General features: G+C 37.7%; 1 protein-coding gene across 2 annotated transcripts; it reads right to left on the reverse strand.

Annotated features, from left to right (window-relative positions):
• Positions 1–10,128: 10,128 nt before the first annotated feature.
• Positions 10,129–14,429, reverse strand: LOC133818058 (AAA-ATPase ASD, mitochondrial-like). Of its 2 annotated transcripts, XM_062250745.1 has the most exons (3): positions 13,880–14,429; positions 10,712–11,772; positions 10,129–10,373 (listed from the first exon to the last, which is right to left on the reverse strand). In XM_062250745.1, the coding sequence occupies exons 1-3, from the start codon at positions 14,278–14,280 to the stop codon at positions 10,285–10,287; spliced, it is 1,551 nt and encodes a 516-aa protein (XP_062106729.1). In that variant the 5' UTR covers positions 14,281–14,429; the 3' UTR covers positions 10,129–10,284. The 2 variants fall into 2 exon arrangements, with proteins under 2 accessions (XP_062106729.1, XP_062106728.1); XM_062250744.1 differs by having other exon boundaries at positions 10,129–11,772.
• Between the last annotated feature and the right edge of the window lie 7,805 nt (positions 14,430–22,234).

The following is a 22,234-nucleotide window of genomic DNA, read 5'->3' on the forward strand; positions in this document are numbered from 1 at the left end:
GGTTGACTAGCCGTTGGTAAGTCGCACCTGCGTTTTTCAGTCCGAAGGGCATTACTTTGTAACAGTATAAGCCCGTATCAGTCTGAAAGCTGGTGTGATCCTCGTCAGGTGGGTGCATGCTAATCTGGTTGTAGCCCGAATATGCATCCATGAACGAGACGATCTCGTGCCCTGCAGTCGCATCGACCAGCTGGTCGATCCTTAGGAGTGGGAAGCAGTCTTTTGGGCAGGCTCTATTGAGGTCTGTAAAATCCACGCAGGTTCGCCACATGCCGTTAAGCTTGGGAACCATCACTGGATTGGAGACCCACGATGGATAAAATGCCACCCTGATGAACCCATTCTCCTTTAGTCTTTCAACTTCTTCTTTTAAGGCTCTCGATCTATCTTTATCGAGCAGCCTTCTCTTTTGTTGCACGAGTGGAAAGGTCTTGTCTATATTCAGGACATGGCTGATAACTGTAGGATCTATGCCAGCCATGTCTTTATGAGACCAGGCGAAAACCTCCTGGTTCTTTCGCAAAAATTCCACCAGTGCGTGCTTTGTGGTAGGCTCTAAGTTTTTCCCAACCTTTACGACTCTGGTCGGGTCTTCTTTGTTGAGTTGGACCTCCTCCAGGTCCTCGACGGGTCCAACGTTTTCTTCAAAATCCCCAAAGCGAGGATCTAAGTCTCTATTCTCGCTTTGGGCAACACCCTATTTGGCGACTTCATCACCGGATTGGGCTTGTGTATCAACTGCCATCTGCAACCTATCTGAGGTAGTGCTCTTCGACGTTCTATTCTTTGCCTTTGTGATTGAGGCGTTGTAGCACTCCCTGGCTTCCCTCTGGTTTCCCAACACGCGTCCTACCCCCGCGTCTGTTGGGAACTTCATGGCCAAGTGCCACATAGAGATGACGGCCCGCAGATCAACCAGTATAGGCCTTCCAATAACGGCATTGTACGCCGAAGGACAATCGACCACTACAAAAGTGGCGAGTAATGTCCTTGTTGCAGGCGCTGTACCCATCATCACTGGCAGTTTGATCAATCCGGCGGGGGCGAGTCCTTCTCCAGAGAAGCCGTATATCGTTTGGTTGCAGGGCTCCAAGTCCTTAACGGACAATTTCATGCGTTCTAGTGTTGATTTATATAGGATATTCACTGAACTTCCTGTATCGACCAGTACTCTCTTCACCATCATGTTGGCCATCTGGATGTCCACGACCAGCGGATCGGAATGTGGGAACCGAACGTGTTGGGCATCGCCATCAGAGAAGGTTATCTCACCTTCCTCTGACCAAGCCTTTTTTGGTGCACGATCCTCCACAGTCATCATCTCGATGTCCTGGTCATGGCGCAGAGTCCGAGCATATCATTCCCTGGCCTTTCCGCTATTTCCCGCGAGGTTTGGGCCTCCACAGATGGTTAAGAGTGTGCCAGTCACGGGGGCAGGCTGTAAGGGTGGCGAGCGTTGGCGCATGGGCGCCTGCTCGTTGCTACCCGGAGCTTCTCGTTGGGAATTTCCCGAGGCCCATACGTATCTTCTCAAGTGTCCTTGTCTAATAAGGAACTCGATTTCGTCTTTCAACTGGTTGCATTCGTTGGTGTCATGTCCGTAGTCGTTATGATAACAACAGAACTTGGTAGTGTCCCTTTTCAAAATATCCTTTCGAATGGGGCCAAGTTTTTTATAAGGCACACTAGAACTTATGGCCTGATAAACCTCTCCCCGAGACTCAACGAGGGCCGTGTAGTTAGTGAACCAAGGTTCATAACGATTACCCTTGGCTCGTTTATTGTCGGAGGTGGAAGGCTCGTTATACGGCCGTTTTCCACCATTCTTGCCATTGCTGTTGCCGTTCCCGTTGCCTTTGCCGTTGCCATTAGGCTTGGACCCATTGGTGGCTTTGGCGAGTTCGGAAGCCTTCTTATCCTTGCCTAAGGGCCTTCCATCGTCAGCAATGGCTTCTTCGAGCTTGATGTAGCGATCAGCCCGGTCCAAAAATTCTTGGGTAGTTCTCACTCCTTCCTTTCGGATACTTTTCCAGAGGGGATAACGACGTTTAACCCCTGCGGTTATGGCCATCATTTTTCCTTCGTCCCCCACCGTTTTCGCTCCAGCCGCCGCTCGCATAAAGCGCTGGATGTAGTCCTTCACTGATTCTCCATCCTGCTGGCGAATTTCAACCAGTTGGTTTGCTTCGGTCGGATGCACACGACCTGCATAGAACTGTCCATAAAATTCCCTTACGAACATTTCCTAGGAAACTATGCTTGCGGGAGGGAACTTAAAAAACCATTCCTGCGCGGCTTCAGAAAGTGTTGCAGGGAAGATCCTGCACCGAGCGTCTTCGAACACTTTCTGAATGTCCATTTGTATTTCAAACTTATTGACATGAGACACTGGGTCTCCATACCCGTCAAAGTTTGGAAGTGTAGGCATTTTGAACTTGCTTGGAGTTTCGGCATTAGCTATCCTCTGTATGAAAGGAGTGCCTTTCCTCCTATCGTGGTCGATATAAGATGTCCTTCCCCCGACCAGCTGCTGCACTGCTTGGTTGAGGGCATCTATTTGGGCTTGTACAGCGGCAGGAATCGCTGTGGCATCTGTTGCTGGGGGGACGTTCTCGCCATGCCGCTCCCGACGATCGTTGAGTATGTCTCTCAAATCCTCGTCTCTTCTCCGCTGCTCGCTACCCCCGAGCCGGTTGAAGACATTATTTTGCCTGGGCTGCCCCCCAGCATCCCGTCTATCGGGTTGGTCATCTTGAGGTACCTGGCTCCTGCCTTTACCTCTTTCTTCATTCCTTCGGCCAACGTTTTCCTTGCCTGAGTTGGACTCATTATACCCATGGCCATCTCTGAACCTTGATTGGCTATGGTGGGATTGACTGTTCCCTCGATTTCCGTCCCTGGCTGAAACGTTCCGAACGTTAGAGGGCGGCCTGCGCTGGTCGTGGTGTCCCCATGCATTATCATGCCGTGGGGGACCCCGGACCGCAGAGCCTAACTCTGAGTCCCTCCTGTTACCAGGGGGATACTGACCTCTGTTCGGTAGGTTTGGCTCATCGCCCCTACGGCGTCTAGGACTACGAGGCTGATGCTCGGCCCTATTCTGCCTCTGTTGCGGGGGGTTGCCGCGACCAGCTTGGGATGGTGGCTGTGCCTCAGGGTCCAGCGGGACATCTTCATGGGGCATTGAGGCTGCTCGGGTCTTTGTGGACTCGAAGGCTGCATCGGTGGGCTGGGATTAGGACCCCTCTGGGGTGGCCCATTGACAGGTTGGTCAGGCTGCGAAACAGGTGCGACCTGATTCCTTGCCAGTTGCAAGGCCGCCTCGAGGGCTGCCATGGCTTCGCTCTGGCGGCGGTCCATCTCCGCCTACCTTTCGCTTAATTCCGCGTGCTGCCGTTCAATCTCCTGCTGCTGCCGTGCCACAACTTTGGCATCAGTCTCTTGACTGGCTTTCAGACTAGCCAGCTCCTCCTGCAACGCCCCCAGGGTACTCTTCAGCGTTGCATCATCATCCGCGCCACGCTCGCAGGGGGAGGAGGAGGTGGGTTTGATGGCGCAGCAGCGACCGCCTGTCCAGCTTTCCTTCCAGTTTTCGCCATTAGTTTTCTTAGCAATGATAAATCAAGCTCTCAATGAAAGCACCAGAATGTTGACCCAGATTTTGGTCAACTGACACGGAGTCAGAATATGCTTTATGTGAATGAATGTATTGAGAAGAACATAATGACAAAAAGTAATAAGAACACGATATTTTTATAGTGGTCCCGCCCTAGGATCTGGTAATAACCTACGTCCACTTAGACTGTTATTGGTATAAGAATCAAATGAGTGATCAAAGAACAAGGGTTCAATGAGTTTCACTAACCTCTGAAGAACAATACAATATTCCAAGGAGAATTACTCTAATCTCAAATAATTCAAAAGCCAAAAGTCCCTTCCTTGAGCTATTTTTTCCTATTTATAGGCTCAAGGGGGATTACATGATTTTGTTGCCAATATTCTCTCCTAAATAATCGGATATTCTGGAGATTGTGTGAGTTAAATTCGGGATCTACAAAGACCTTTACAGTAATATGACATTGCATGCGGAACTATCGACCAGACTGGTCGCAGGTAAGACTGGGCTGCTTACTGCTTCTAGTGCGTCCTCTGGTCGATACCCTAGCAGAGCTCTTCCAGGTGTCAGCCACGTCTCCAGGGATCACTTGCCACGTCATCAATGCTAATTTTTTGGATAACAGCATTAAAAATCATGTGAAAAGACATTACATTGATTTAAATGAAAGTACAATTTTATTATATTTGAATGCTATAATTATTGTTTGAATAATTTGTATAAATATCATAAAATTTCATATTCCTTTATGAGAATATTATCTTGTATGTGTATGAGAGAATTAAAATCATATATAATGAATAAAATAGTCAGCAACGTATTAAAGTACAAAGTCTTTAATTAATGATTGCGAGAACGGTTTAGTAAGCATATGGGATGCGAGTAGTCTAGATTCAGACTACTTATGTGGATAGACATCTTAGTAAATGTGTTGTATATAACAGTGATTATATATGACAGGATCAATATGAATTGATTATATATATATAAATGTATCGTTTGCCATAAAGATTAATACATATCATAATAGATGATCATTTGTTAATCAGTCTAAATCCTGAGTTATCATAAACTCCTATTTATATTTATTGGATCTTTTGATGCATTCGTTAAGGTCTCTTGAAATAATGAGGTTAGTGACTTTTGTTTTGGACATTCAATATATCATGAATGGCTGAGAACATGATTTTACAATAATAATATACATGCTTTCCTAACAGACTGAATATTGGTTCCCTTAAGGGTTAATTCTGGGACTGAATAGTTATTGAGCTCAAATCTATAATTTGATTATAGATTAATTATTCACAAGTGAATTAATGACACTTAAGGAGCAAGAGGTAATTAGAATGGAAAAACATTAGTTTTGACCAACTCTAATTAATGAATCAATAAATGGAGTACATAACTACATTTATTAATTACATCAACAGACTACAAGAGAAAACTCTGTAACTATAATTCTATAAATACTTAGAGTGCAATTTCATATTTATTGTAGAGTAATAATAGATTTAATAAATAAGATTATTGAATTAAAGAGTTAATTAATAATCTGGTTTATTGGGCTTCGTATTATATGTCTATGGTCTTTGGGTCGCCTCTGTCCTACACTGTTAAGGGTAAGGATGTCACAAGAAAGATTAATAGAGAAAATTACTAAATTGTAAATGAATTAATTTTACAGGACAATGATTTAATTATGTGATAATTATGGGCAGCTGATTAATTGTGAATTAATTAACTAATTAGTTTTTATTTGAAAACTTTATATTAGTTAAAATAAATATTAATTATGTTTGGATTAATATTTGGGAGAGTTAATAATTATCTTATTATAAGATAATTATTTAAAATTGATAGTTTTTAAGATAATGAAGGATAATTTTGAATTAACTGATATTTATTTTAGGAGTAAATATGTTGACTTAAAATTAATTAAATAAACAAATGAGAAAATCAGGGATACCACAATAGTGGCACATGCCACTCACTGTGCCAGACAGTGAGTGGTGTCACATATGTGTGCCACATCATCCATGAGATTTGAATTTTGAAATTCAAATTAATTTTTTTATTTAATTATTCTTTTTTAAATATGATTTAAATTAAATCATTAAAAATAGTTATAACTGATCAATTTTTATTTAATTTATTGAATAATATTAAAATAGTTTTAATTATATTTATAAACTTAAATAAAAGTGATTCTTTTCAAGAAGTTTTTCTAGGTTATCAGACTCTCTAAAAAATATCGATAGAAGATTTTTCTAAACCTGAAATTCTAGAAGATTTCATAAGCCTTCTCTCTAATCAAACCTCTATAGATCTCATGTTCTCAGAATATCTAGAGAGCTTAAAATCAATCATTGAATCCTACGTGCCCACACACGTCCTTGTGTGTTAGAGGAACGACTTGGAAGACTAGGTGTGAGCTTTCGCTTGGATAGAAAGATTGTTGATTTTAGAAAAAGGCTCAAGGAGTCTTGATAGGTCCAAGAGGTAATCTCTATTTCCTTGCTTGTGTTAATTTAATGTATATGTGTATATATGATCCTGACTGGTATTAATAAATTTTGAAAATCCCCTCCCTTACCTTCCGCTATGTATTTTGATATTTTTCTATTCAATACAAACATGACGTCATGTCTCAAATCCCATAGACTTGCTTTGCGTCTGGGTAACATCAAGTTTGCCTTCCAATCACGATCGACTTAGCATGTTGGTGTATTAGAGGTCAATTTCACGCGACGACGTCCTCAAGTCAACACATGAACTTGGTTCCCGTCCTCGCTAGCTTAACTATCCTCTAGCAAGGCTCACCCCCGCGCTTGGCTCTGCTGAGGCCTCACGTAGCTAGCCTCGACACATGCTCTACCTCGAAGTTATCTCGCGCTAGCGTCGCCTCGGAGATTATCTTGCTATGCGAGACCCATCTCACATCCCCGCCTGCTTAGCTTCCACCTAGCAAGGTTTTTCTCCGTGTCCACTTCGATGAGGCTTCGCATAGCAAGGCTTGCCTAAACACGGGCCTTGCCTTGAAGTGGCTTTGCATTTGACTTGCATGCGGGGCTGAATATTCGTCTTGGCTTGCACTAAGGGGCCGACTAATGTAAGGCTTTACTAAGGCAAGGAGCTTCTTTCATGACCCCGTGCTGAGGTGACCTTCCGGCCTCGATCTCGCATAGCGAGACCGGCCTCGCGACATGAGGGTAATGTGAGGTTGCCTACAAGCCGGTTCAATGCCAAGGTAAACTTTATGGCCTCGATCTTGCATAGCGAGACTAGCCTTATGAGACAAGGGCATTACGAGGTTACTTATGTGTCCTAACACTTATGCAACCTCGACCTCACATAGCTAGGCACTCAGGCAACTTTGGTCTGAAGGAGGGGGGGGGGGGGGGGGGGGGGAAGGGGGGCATCTGTCTCGTTCCTCGTCGTGATGGTTTGTGAGACAAGATATGAATAGGTAAGTACACGACCCTTCGGGGAGGCCCCTACTTTAAATACTTCTTGGGAAAATTTTGTGCATCCACAATCGACTCTAATCTCACATCGAGCTACTAGATTTATACCTTTTTGGAAAATTTTTGGGGTATTTCAGACCTAATCAGTGATCGGATTGCTACCTACAGGTTTCCAATATCAATAATTTGACTAAACAATAGTAATCTAGTTCACTTTAGTGGTCAAAAGTCTTTGATCAATGTCGATTGTCACTAATCTCACATTAATCTACTAGGATTGTACGACCTTGGATAATTATGGGGGTATTTCAAACCTAATCAACGATCAAATCGCTAACTACGAGTTTTCAAGAGATCAATAATTTGACTAATCAACATTGTTTTACTTGATTTAAGTTGTCAAAAGTCATTGATCAGTGTTGATCACCATTAGTCTCACATCGGTGTTAATATTTATTATTTTATACATAATTAAATTTGAAAATAATACATATGAAATTAAAATAAGTAATAAAATGTTTGAAAAAAATAAATAATAAGATATTAAAATGTATTTCAAATTATTAAAATTTCAAATTAAAAATGTTCAATTGCCAATTGGGGCAGCACGATCACCTCAAATGGTAAAAGAATCGTCACCGATGGCACAAATTTACCTACAAATGAACAACGTTCGTAATAACATTTCTCAACATTTTAAATAACCAATTGGGGTGACATTATCGCCCCAAATACTAACATAATCTTCCCCGTTAACTTGTTTTTACTGGCGAACGAACAATATTTGCAGTAACATTCCCATCATTTTAGGTCACTGGGCGACTTTATCACTTCAAAAAGTCCAATTGTCCTCCCAAATAGTTCATTTAATTAATCAACCTACTAGTACGGAGGACTTTTTTGGGGCAATAATAAATTGTCCCCACAATTAGAATACCTTAAAAAGTATCTCCCCTGATGCCCCGATTTCTTGATAGTGTAATGAAGCACTTTTACAATAAAAAAGTTTGACCTTAATTATAAATCAAATAAACTTAATAGTAGCCACCTAAAGCCCTTCTATTAATTCACCATCTCCTTTTCCAAATTTCATGCTTTCTTTTACTACTAAACATTCTTTCCCTACATTGTTGCATAGAATTGTTCAACAAATTTGTGACGTACAATATATAGTCTAAATTTTGTTTCTAACTATTTAAAATTATCATCAGTTCATTATTATGTGATGTTTTTCTATCCATATTTTGATACTGTAATTTTTTAAAAGTCAATTACATAATAGAATAAGAAACCAGTAAATGAATGATTACTTAATTGTATTAATTTTAAAAAATAGTTTTCAATGACATGGATCATAAAATTGTTATGCAAATTTTTTATTTTTCTTTTCCTTGAAAATGAAATTATAAAATCTAGTATAAATATAAAACTAATAAAAAATTATGGTTTCCTCAATTATTTTATGACTACTGTCTACATGAAAAATCTATACAAAATATTAAATAATATGTAAATATAATTTTCTGTTAACAATATAAAGAAGACAAATATATTTGCAAAGTTATCTAAAAGATAATATAAAATATGAATATTTTTCTAAGAAAATATTAATATATTTGAAAGAAAAAAAAATTTTAAAAATTATTTGTGATAATTTATATTATTTATGGGTGTAATTAAATAGTATAATTACACTAATACTTAGGGGTCATAAGAACGGAAAAGTGTAATTGAGGTCTAAGATTATAATGCAGTTACTTGGTTGTGATAGCTTGAAAAGTACCCACTTTTAAGATTAATTAACAAAAAAATAGTTACTAAATATATTTAGTTTAATATTACCTACTTTTATAATCACATACTACTTGAAAAGTACACTTTGTTGTGGTGTTTGAGCATAAAAAATAGTATATCAGGAATAGTTACTATAATGATGGATATAAAAAGAAAAAACTTAAATAATATGACTACAAATGAGAAATAGTCACTTAAAATGGGTACACTACTTCATTTTTACTACTTTGTTAAAACATACACATTTTAATTCCCACTAATCACATCTATCCGATTTTAATTCCCACTAAACATATTACACATCTTTATTACATGGAAAGACTAATTACATTGTTTATTTGTACACAAAATCTATAATTTTTTTAACTGACCGGTACGTTATTACAACTAGAGCTGTAAATACGGGCCGGGCTTTTGAGCACGGCACGAAACCGGCACGAGCCCGGGAGGCACGAGCACGACACGGCACGAAAAAATATGGGCTTGGGCCAAGCACGGCACGAAAAAATATGGGCTCGGGCCAGGCACGGCACGACACGGGCTTAGCACGGCACGGCACGACAAGCCCGAAGGCACGACACGAAAGCACGAACAAACTAGCCCGAAAGCACGACACAATAAAAAACCTGATATTTTGACATTAATAATCATAATAAATTTTTATTTGTCAATAATTAATAAATTAAAATGATAATATATGTCTTATTTTTTTCAATGTTTATATTTTTATAATTATATTAATTTATTTTAAGATTTGTTAGTTAAATTTTTAGCATTTATTAGTAGGTATTAAAATTCTAATAATTATCTTTGATATAATTTTGTGTAAAATATTGTTAAAAAGTATATAAAAATATCTAAAATTATAATTTAAACAAAGAAATGTATTTGGTTTGGTGGTAAGTCCATTGATGGTTAAAGAGGAGGTGGAGGGTTCAATTCTCCATCCTCACATTTTTTGGCAAAAAAAAAGTGGGCCCAAATTTGGGCCCGAATATAGAAAGTGGGCCGGCCCGAATAACGAAAGTGGGCCGGCCCGACACGGCACGAGCACGGCACGACATGGGCCGGGCCCATGGGCCGTGCTGGGCCTATTCTTTCAAAAATGGGCCGGCACGAGCACGGCACGAATTGAATATGGGCCAGGCCGGACCCGGCCCGAATTTACCGGAGGCACGAAAAATGTGGGCCGGGCTGGGCCGGGCGGCCCACATTTACAACTCTAATTACAACTTCATCTACACATACAACTCAAACGAAATTTACATTACATTTCACAAAACCACTAGTCTATAGATACTGTCTATGCTTAAGTAAAAGGCATTTACAACCTTTTATTAATCCCAGACATTTATATAACTTCTTCCTTTCCAACATCTCCACCACTTGGATAATATATATAACGATTCACAGATTCATCAATAATCGCACAAGACATTTACGCAAATCATTTCCTCCTTCTTCTTCTTCTTCTTCTTCTTCTTCTTCTTCTTCTTCTTTATGACGGATATATGAAAATTAATTATACTTTAGACCTCCTAGTTTCCATTAAATCACAAAAACACCACTTCTATGACTTAAAATTTAATTAAATGACATCTATACTTTTTTTTTTTGTTTTGGTTTTTTTTTTCTTTCTTCTTTTTTTTTTTCCCCTTATACAGCTGGCATATACAGACTTTTTTTCTTTCTAAAGTAATTAAATAACAAATATATTTTCAACTAATAATTTGGTCCCCAAACTTCTAAGTGGTGACTAATCCATTCTCCTTCACTTCCTTGGCCAAAGTACCATTACATTTCGCACCTTCTATTTTAGCAGAATTTTCTTCACTCTCTTTATCCAAGTTTTCTTCATCTGCAGCCTTTAACTTTGCTTCTTCCTCAACCTTCTTTCTTATTGCATCATCCCTGGCCTTCTCAAGAGTTTCAACCAATTTTTTCAAACAATTATCAGCATCTTCATTGTCAGACTTTGGCATCAAATTCTCAGTTACATCAGCAGGAGTCATATCAGTTTCACCCAACAAACGCTCAATCGTCGGAAACAGATCATGGGACACAACATCCAAGTAATTGTTGGCAAGAACTTTAAAAGCCTCAAAACAACAGTAGGGAAGCTCTATGTGCTTGTCCATTCTTCCACTCCGAATCAGAGCCGGATCAAGTTTGTCAAAATAATTTGTAGTAAACACAATAAGTCTCTCACCTCCACAACCAGACCAAATCCCATCAATGAAGTTCAAAAGCCCAGAGAGAGTTACTTTACTATCACTCTCATAATCTTCTTTTTTAGGCTTTTTACTTGCAGAGTCTGTACTTTCTTCATCTTCCTCCTTCTTCTTCTTTCGTTGACGAGTAAGATCAAGCGAGCAATCAATATCCTCAATCACAATGATGGACTTATTCGAACTATCGATAAACAGCTTCCTTAGCTCAGTGTTATCCTTAACCGAAGTTAGTTCCAAATCATAGATATCATAATCTAGAAAGTTAGCCATGGCAGAGATCATGGTTGACTTTCCAGTCCCAGGAGGACCATACAGAAGATACCCTCGTTTCCAAGGCTTACCAACTTTAGCATAGTAATCTTTTCCGGTTTTGAACTTAAGGAGATCGTTTATGATTTCCTGCTTCAGCATAGGTTCCAAAGCAAGAGTATCAAAACTCGCCGGATGCTCAAACTCGACACCGATCCACTTAGTCATTTTACCGCCTCGATAATAATTCTCCTTGGAACTGTTGGTATAAAGTTTTCGCTTCCGATTCTTGATCGCTATTTCTTTTCCTTGTTTCACCACATGATTGAGATAAGAGGTGGTGACGAGCTCTCGGTGGCGTCTATGGAAGCTAAGACTGAAGTTCCTCTTCTCGTCTGAGTTAGGATAACCCCACCTGGAACACATCAATATTAAGTAATTAATTAGTCTCTAAAAAATTACAGCATCATATCAGAAGGGATAGAATAATAACAGAAATTACATTATATAGCGGTTGAATTTATCTAAAAAATAATATGAATAAATTATTTATATTTTGGAAAGTAATTTAAATTACCTCTAATTAACGATTTAAAAAAATGACTATTAATTATATATAAAAATACAAAAAATATTTTATTATAAAAAAATAACAATTTAATATCATATTTATTTATTTATTTTAAATAATCTAATAATCTATATAAAAAATAAGTAAACATATAACATAGTTGTAGATTCTCTAATAAGCTAAAATTTGAAACTGGTTGTACCAAATTTAAACTATTACTTTAACGTTTCATAACTTCTTTAATATGCTTTTTTGTAAACATACCAAACTTGTGCTTACTATAACAAATAGTTTAAATTGAAAATATATTGGAGAGAACATTTTGAATAATGTAAGATATATATATATATATATATTTATATATATAGTTCGATGCTAAGCTGTAGTTAACTATACTTTATACTCATATATACACAAAATGATATATTAAATGCACAAAATGATGTATCAAATAGACATAATTATTTATTTGAGAAAAAATTGATGAATTTAAATCTTATCCGGTAAATTTCATTTTCAATGATGAGATCATTTACATAGCATATTTTTTTTTATATATATACTAGGTAAAAGCAATATGTAATAGTTTGCTTAGTTTTAAAGTTGTAAATATTGTCTATAACTTTAATAAAAATTGGTTCACTATTTTTAAATTTAAATTTATATATATGTATAGTTGAATAAATTATAATTTTGTAGTATATAAATATTTATATCAATAATCTCTACATATGACATCAAAACAAAACGTTGACATAGATATATATTTACATGACTCAGGGCCGGCCCTGAAAAAAAGTGGGCCTAAGACAGTTTTAATAAATTTGAAAAAAATGGACCCTTTTGTATATGTAATTTTTTTATGTAATTTTAAATAAAATTAAACTAATATTTAGTAATATAAAATTAAACTAATAAAATTAAACTAATTTTAAATAAAATGGGCCCTGGGTAGGGGTGGGTCCTAGGCATGGGCCTAGCCCGCCTATGCACAGGGTCGGCCCTGACATGACTACATAACATATATATAAAATATAATAATATTTAAAAATAAATTAATAATAGAAATAAAATAAAAATAGAAAAATTCATAATGTAAACAATCGTATATATGCATCAACTATTTTTAGTTTCTAATATATCTCGTAATGTCCTTTGGTGAATTTGAAGAATAAAAAGAGCTCTAATGACCTGATTAAAAATAAATTATCACATAAATTTATAAGATAAAAAAAAATAATATGTATGCCTTTATTATTTTGAAATAAATATGACTTAAGTATTTAAATTATCATAAAATATCTTTAAAAATATCATATTTTAATTAATTAAATAATTTTTGTTTAAGTTTATATTTGTTCTAGTTAAGATTATATATATTATATGTAATATAATATTAAGTTTAGTTAAATTTTATTTAAGTTATAAAATATATGATTTATTATTTTTAAAAATTATCATTGTAAAATATCTTAAAAATATTTTATTTTAATTTATTTAATTTTATTTTAGTTTAAGTCAGATTTACACTATACTATAAATATAAGAATATTTCGTTAAATAAAGTTAACTGAAAAAAATAAAAACCATTGAAACAAAAAAAAATCGTTATCTCTACATTTTTTTTTATAGAAGAGATAAATAATAATATGCCACATTAGCTTCACAATAATTCAAGATGTATACTTGTCAATATATATAGAAAGTCTTTGACATGTGTAAAATTATTCCTTTTTTTTTTATGAATTTTGATACTACAATAATAATATATAGTATTTTAAAATAATTTAAAAATCATGATATTTCTAAGAAGTTTAATATCTTAATTTATGAAAAGGAAAAAAGTATACAACCAACCTATTGGTTTTGACGTATAGGGATTTTAATTAATTATGGGAAAACTTTGTCTTATTAAATAAATAATTAAAAGAGTGACTGCTTATTTAATTACCAAGACGAGTTTACTGGGCTCCTTTTGCGAGAAGTCCACCAGAGTTTAACGCCTTGGAATTCGTCATTGACTTCGGAGTTATCGTCAAGACTTATAACCATAGACTTGCTATCATTGACATCGTGGGCCTTAAGTTTTTGAGCTCGAGTGGTGGAATTGGCACTGAGGTAAGTTTGGATGTCCTCGTAGAGTTTGCTGCGCCTGAAACTGTCACCACTGTACTCATTGAAGTTAATATGAATGTAAGGCCACACAAAGCTCACCATTTTGTTGGTATATTGTGATATATAAGGCATAAGTTCATGGGGAAGGTATTGTCTGATTGCGGCATAAACAAGCACAAAGCTTGTAATTGCTGTGGTCAATTGAGTCAACGTTTCTCCCATCATCATGAACATCATTTTGTTTTGTGTGGGGTGGGAGAAAGCGCTTTTTATTCTTCTTAAAGCTAGAGAGAATTAGTAGGGTGAGGTGAATTGTACTTAACAAAGTGTCTATGTTATGCTATTTATAGAGGAGAAGTTCTACTTGGCTTTCTTGTTGATTAAGCAAGCTACTAATTAACTTTTGTTAAAGTTTCCAAAAAATAAAGTAGTCCTATATATTAACTGTGATATGGCCATAGGGAGAAGCTAGGGGACACAATTTCCAAGTTACTTTTGTAAATTTCTCCGCCGGTGATCTATGTTATTATTTCATCATATAATACAATTTGTTTAATGGCCACTTGTAATTGTTTATATTAGAAGAGGAAGACCAACTGTGGATGAAGAGAGGTATCCAACTATATTAATTTTTGACTTAGGTCAATATACTAATTTTATATTTTCTATGGATAACGTCATTTTGCTAACTATAGAAAACACATAATACAATAAAAAAAACCATATTCCATTAAACAATTAGAATATATATATATATTGGAAATTAATGGTCTTTTAAGTCCAACTTAATATGACCTTATTATGCCGGCCACCAAACCATTAATATTGGCTTGTTCGATTTATATATATCTATAAATGATGTTGGAAACTATTTAATGTTCTTTCAAGTCCAATTTAAAGTATTACTTACAAAAAATCCAATCTAGATCTATACGAGCTTATTTTCAACTTGTTTTATAAACACAATTAGTAAGCAGTAAAAAGTCATCTCATCACGCTCTCGGACGTCTTGCGAATATGAAAAATGAATTGAAACAAGAGTTAAAATTAAGGAAACGCAAATTTAGAGCGTTGGCCTAATTAAAGTTTTAAAACGTTATATTATAAAGTACTAAAATCTGTGGATAATATAATTATTTTTTACTTTCATTCGCTAAAAGACTTAGCAGTTACAAATTACCGTAGTGAAAAGTTTGAGACCGCTACCACATCAAGGTGCGTACGTAGGCCGCCAGCCTGAACAATTACATCTCTCAGCTTGTTTTATTCATTGTTTTTTAAAAAAAAAAATTATTATTATTATTATGTTTATCATATTTATTTCATCTACGATTGTTATATAATTTTGGCTTATTAGTATAATCAGTCCCCATCTTTTAAGTTGCTTGGCAACTTTATCATTATCCTTTTTATTTTGGTAAATTAGTCCCCAACTTTCCAATTTCGGTACAAATGAATCCTTCATACTAACTGCCGTTAGTTTCTCAAAACTATACTCATATTACTATTTTTTTAATAATAATAAAACATATTTAATTATAAAACTAATCAAAAAGCTTCTTTTAAGTAAACAAATATTAAATAAAAAATCTCTCTCCCGTGATAAAGCTCATGCATGCACATATATATATATATATATATATTTTAGGTAGAAATAAAGTACGATTTGTTTAATTTTAAATTTATAAATATTATTTATAATTTTAATAAAAAATAATTTATTATTTTTTAAAAATATATATAATAAAATGAATTATAATTTTATAGTATATATAAATAACTACATGACATATATAAAATACAATAATATCTAAAAATAAATTAATAATATAAATAAAATAATAATAGAAAAATTCATAGTGTACGTAGATAGTAATATACATGCATCAACTATTTTTAGTTTCTAATGTATCTCACAACGTTCGTTGGTGGATTTGATGAAGAAAAAGAGCTCCAATCACTTGATAAAAAATAAATTATCACAAAAATTTATAAGATAAAAAAAATGATGTATGTCTTTATTATTTTTAAATAAATATGATTTAATTATTTAAATTATCATAAAATATCTTAAAAATATTATTTTTCAATTAATTAATTAATTTATTTTTGTTTAACATATTTGTTCTAGTTTTTTTTTATATTATATGTTTAATATAATATTAAGTTTAAGTTTAATTAAATTTTATTTAAGCTATAAAATATATGGTTTTATTATTTTTAAATAATCATTATTGTAAAATATCTCAAAAATATTCTATTTTAATTTGCTTAATGTTGACCCTGATTTTGGGCAACTAACACGGAGTCAAAATACGCTTGACGTGGGTAAATATGTTGAAAGGAAGGTAATAGCGAAAATAATAAGAACACGATATTTTATAGTGGTTCGGCCCCAGGATCTGGTAATAACCTACGTCCACTTAGATTGCTATTGATGTGAGATTCAAAGGAGTGATCAAAGAACTAGGGTTCAATGAGTTTCACTAACCTCTGAAGAACAATACAATATGATTGATATGATAACTCTAAACTCCAACGATTTAAAAGTCAGAAAACAAGAAAAAGATCAAAAGATCGCCCCCCTTCCCTGAGCCCTCTTCTTCTATTTATAAGCTCAGGGAAGATTTACAGTGATTTGTTATAGATATTATTTCCTAAATAATCGGATACTCAGGAAATCATGGGAGAGAAATTCAGATTCCATCATAACTGCCTAAGATTTCCTCCGTGTGTTACGTGCCTACGACCAGACTGGTCGTACGAAGAGACCAATCGCATAACGCCGAACATCTTCCTGGTCGATAGTCGAACACAGGTTTTGCCAGGTGTCGGCCACGTGCAATTAATTCCTGCCATGTCATTCACTTCTGATTTTTGGGATAACATTTGCCCCCCAAGTTTGTTTAGTGCGACCAATAATAAAGAAACTTAAGGGAACAACCGTTTGTCTTCCCACGTCTGTCAGAATCCCCGTGCACTTTCGAAAACCGTGTCATAATTATGTCTAATCAAGCCTTTTCGGTTTCCAAAAAGGCAATCTAACGGCTTGTCCACTTCCCCACGTTTCGAAAGTGGGAAGTGATGATTACCGACTTTTGGCTGTCCCTTCGATCTCTATAAGTAGGCTTTTCTTCTCTTTCAATAAATTTTTTCCCATCAACTTTGCTAAAATCTTCAAGAACTCGCGCCAGTGTTCAGAGCTTCGAAAACCAGTCCGACGTCGTGCCGCAGGTCTTCCGCCTCAAGTTTTCATTTTCTTCTGAATCTCCTCCTTCTCTCAGGTAAGGATTCCATCCTTTAAGCTCTGTACTTCGCCATGCATGCTATTTTTGTGCTCTGATATGTCTGTGTTCTTGAATAGGGTTTTTGGTATAAATCGCCTAATATTCTGTAGAAGTGCATCTTTATACCTTGTATGGGTTAGATCAGTACTTTGATAGATAGAGTTTCTGATTTGGGACGTTAGGTTGTCGAAATGTTCAACCTTTAAGCTAGACGAAAAAACTGAAAAATTTTCCCGCCCTTTAGGAGTTGAAAAAAGTTCTTTTCAGAAAACATTCTTCTTTCCCTCTTTTTTTTTATTTACCCACGTTGAAGTTAGCGTAGGATTAGGATGCTGCTGGCTATTTAAGCACGAGCAACGTTATCCTAGCTTCCCCACACTACTTTGCGAATTGTTTCTTATCTCCTCCATTGTCTGTTTGCAGTTCATATGTAAAACCCTTGGGGGGGAGAAAGACCTATCGAAGACAAACTCTTAGCCCAACTGCTCGAAGGCGAAGAGAATCCATCCACGTTGATTCCAGAAATTCCATTCTCACGTTCTAACCCAAATCCTCCACCAGCTCCTACCCAGAAAATGGCCAAAACAAAAACCAAGGCCAGGAAAAGACGCAACCCCTCTCCAAGTCAGCCTCCTACTGATGCCCCCTCGACCAGTGGTCGAGGAGAATTCCCTCCTGAGACCGAAGTTCAGGTACGTGCCCGTCCTTGTCATGCTGACCAGCCGGCTGTCGAGTGGCACGTGGTATCTCCGAGCATGGTGACCATTCGCATGGTCTCCAATTATTTAAATAAGTACAATCTGACGGGGGTGACCCTAGTCAGACCTTCCATCGACCAGCGAGCCAACCTGCCAGGGGGGGGGGGGGGCTTATAGCGCACGGTCGAGATACCATATCGAGGTGGGTGCCACCTTGCCTCTGCATTCATTTTTCCAAGGGGTGGCTAATTACTTCGGGGTGGCCCCTTTTCAGATTACCCCGAACGGATATAGGATGCTGACCGCGCTCTATATCCTTTACAAACTCAAGAAATGGCTAGCCCCCTCTCCTCATGAGGTCAATTATCTATTTGACCTTAAGTCCAACCCCAACCAAGACGGTACGGGGTTCTTCCATTTTTGCCATCATGAGACCGGACGCACGTTTTTGTCCAAGACCACCCATATCTCCAATGTGGGGAAGTATCATCTGGAATACTTTCTCACACCTGACATTGCTGCGGACAACCTGGCATTCACCCGAGGAGGTAAGGGGAATAATGAGCCTTAAACCAATAGTTCTTGTCCTTTAAATTTTTTCTTGTCATAATACTCTACTGTTCCACTGTACTCCAGGTCCATGGTTGCGCCCGACCCCCACTCCAGGAATGGACTCGAGGGCAACACTCTTAGCCAGTATGTCCAATGCTGTTAAGAGTGTGAAAAACTTGATCACTGAGGCTAACCTTAGGTTGGCCGGTCTTAAGGGTTCCCCTCTTGCGACCAGCGAACCTGTGGCGGGTGGTGTCCATGCTGGCGTGGGACGCGAGCAGGGTCCCGAGCGGCAACCTCAGTCACCTCCTCCTAGGAGGAGGCCAACTGGGGTTACAATCAGGGAACCTGCTGCTCCCCACCGAGCAGCAGAATCGTCGGTCCCCAAGGGCAAGGGGAAACAAAAGGCTGCTGAGCCTGCCGAACAGTCTGACGACTCGTCGGATGTATACGGTACACCATTCTCATTTTTAAATAACTTGCCAATTCTCATCCACCTATTTGATGGGGATGGCAACTTTAGGAACGCTCCTTCTTTAAATTCAGATTTCTTTCAGGAACTAGGTAGTTCAGTAGATAATGTTCCGACCAGTAGGTGTAGCTCAGGTACCTTACTTTTGCAACTCTTATGCTCTAACCTTTGTTTCTCTGCGACCCTTTAATCTCATCGTTTGAAATGTCATTCTGTGTACAGGCATGGACTCCGGAGACTTCTTTGCACACTACCAAGCTGCTGCCGAAGCTTCTGTCCTGAAGAAGGACAGCAAAAGAGCTCGTGGGGAAAGTAGCAAGACCCCTTCGAAGAAGGCCCGAACAGAAGATGCTCCCACCGACGCCCCCTCCAAAGAGGACTTAACACATCCGCCTGCCCCCGAGCAACAAACTCCCATGCCTGCCAATCCTCAGTCTTCTTCAAAGGCCGTAGATAAAGAGACCACAGACCAATTTTCCGAAGGCTCCCTGCCCAGCCACATAGTTGGCATGGCCAGGGAGAGATTATATCGGCTCTCCAAGCATAAGCGCTTCCAAGTCGCCATCACTGACACTGCCACAATGGATATCAACGAAATCATTAACAGGGGGCTGAACGAGATAGCCAGTGTAAGTCATCTTTCATTGCTTTGTCATTTATGCTAAACTTCCTTTCTTAACTCATTTTTTCTTCAGGGGTTTTTGTCCTTGACTGCTAGCTGGTGCCGAGCTGAGACGATGGTCTCTCGAGAGAGGAATTTTGACTCCAGGCTTGCCCAGGCTACGCAAGCGCTTGAGGATGAGAAGACCAAGCTGCTCGAGGAGAACAAGGAGCTGGCTAAGCTGAACGAGCAACTATGCGAGGACCAATCCACTCTTACCCGAGAGCTTCAGGAGAGTGAAGCAGCCCGGAATAAAGCCATCGACGAGCGGCACAAATGGAAGGAGAACTGCAAACTCAACACCCAAGAGTGCAAACAGCTCACACTCGATCTGACCGCCAGCAGGGATGAGGTAAAGAAGCTTGAGGAACGGGTGCGCGAGCTCGAGGAGGACAGAGTTAAAACTCTGAAGAAGTATAAGGAAGCCACCTTCCTTTGCTTCTATGACTTCTGGAAGCACAATCGGGAGGCAGACATTAGCTATCTCTCCGAGCAGTTGCAAAAGACGTTGATGACGCAGTGCCTTGCTCGGCTGGAGGCAGAAGAGAAAGCCAAGGCCCAAACTCCTGCTACTGCTGCTGTGGCTAAACCTCCGGCTGATCAAAAGGCACCTAATCCAGAAGACCTTCCTGCCTCCAGCAAAATTAATATTTTTTTTTCTTTTTTTTCGCTTTATGGCCCACGGGTCTTTTTGTAAAGACAATCTTTTTTATTTTATTGCTGCAAGGGCAGCTCTTTTGCTTATGCTTGAACAATTACATCCGAGCAGTACTGCTCGCGGTGTAAAGGTTTTTATTCCTTTTAATTCTATTTTTACATCCGAGCACTAATGCTCGCGGTGTAAACGTTTGCCTTTGATATTATAATCTTTTATTATAATACCTGTTCGCATGACCGAACTTAGCATAGTACTTTGGTTTGATTTAACAAAATCATAAATTTTGAAAAATACTCTAAGTACCGTAGCATGCTTTCACTTATTTTGTTCATGTGTTTACATACCTTGTGGTATGCTTTGCTATCGATGTACCTTATATGCCCCCCAAGTGATCGAGGAGCTTTAGGTCCTTGGTCATTTTCCTTGACCACGACCTGTGCGAACATTACTGCTCGTTGCAAAATTTAACATTTGTAAAACAGCAAAACAACACACGTAATGAACAAATACTTGTAAAAATAATTTTACAAAAGTTGGAAAGAATGACTGCTGCGCACAGTCCCTTATAATCTCGTATTAAAAATGGACTAAATGTGTCTTTACGAGTGATCTTATAAAGATCTTACAATTATAAGGATTAGCCATACAACGTGGCTAACCTTTTTCGAAACTTGTAAAAAGTAAAAATTAATACAAGCCAGTCCTTTTAAAAAGGACTGTTCATTGGTAATACTTGCGCAGGTGTTCTCCATTCCAGTAACGTGGAACGAGATCTCTGTTTAGGCGTGCAAGTTTGTAGGTGCCCGGGTGAAGGACTTCTTCAATCTGGTAAGGTCCTTCCCAATTAGGTCCGAGTACTCTAGCAGTGGGGTCATGGGTATTCAAGAAAACTCGTCGTAGCACCAAGTCACCGACGTTGAATTTTCTTTCTCTTACTTTTGAGTTAAAGTACCGGGCGACCTTTTGCTGGTACGCAGCAACTCGGAGTTGGGCTTTTTCCCGTATCTCGTCAATTGAGTCTAGGGACTCCATCATCAGTTGGCTGTTCTGGTCGTATGTTAAGCGTCAATGTGAGGATGGATCTAACTCGACAGGTAACATAGCCTCATATCCATAGGCTAAGGAAAATGGGGTATGACCTGTCGCTATTCGGTGAGACGTTCTATACGACCAAAGGACTTCAGGCAGCTGTTCTGGCCATGCTCCTTTGGCGTCTTCGAGCCTCTTCTTCAGGGTGTCCTTAAGGGTTTTATTCATGGCCTCGCCTTCCCGTTTGCTTGGGGATGCGCAACTAAAGAAAAGCTTTTAATAATCCTCCATGTACTCGACCCATCTTCTTTGCCTCAAAGTCAAGTCACTTTGAGTAAAGAGATACTTTAAACTCTTATGATTAGAATATAATTCAAAATTTTCCCCATATAAGTAACATCTCCAAATTTTCAAGGCAAAAATCACTGTTGCAAGTTCCAAGTCTTGTGTAGGGTAGTTCTTCTCATGTGGCTTCAATTGGTGTGAAGCATAGGCAACAACCTTGCCATTTTGCATGAGAAATCCTCCTAAACTAGTACCAGAAGCATCAATGAATACCACATATGGTTCATCACTATTAGGCACAGTGAGAACAGTCGCCGTAGTCAATCTTTGGTTAAGTTCTCTAAAAGCTTCGTCGCAACTGTCATCTCACACGAACTTTAAATCCTTTCTTGTTAGCTTTGTCAAAGGCATAGAAATTTGAGAAAAATTCTCCACAAAGCGACGATAATAAACTACTAACCCAAGAAAACTTCAAATCTCAGTAACTTTCTTTGGTCTTTCCCACTGCAAGATAGAATTTATCTTTGTAGGATCCACAGTAATGCCTTC

The sequence above is a fragment of the Humulus lupulus genome, chromosome 2 (assembly GCF_963169125.1).
Source record: "Humulus lupulus chromosome 2, drHumLupu1.1, whole genome shotgun sequence".
NCBI classification, from domain to species: Eukaryota; Viridiplantae; Streptophyta; class Magnoliopsida; order Rosales; family Cannabaceae; genus Humulus; species Humulus lupulus.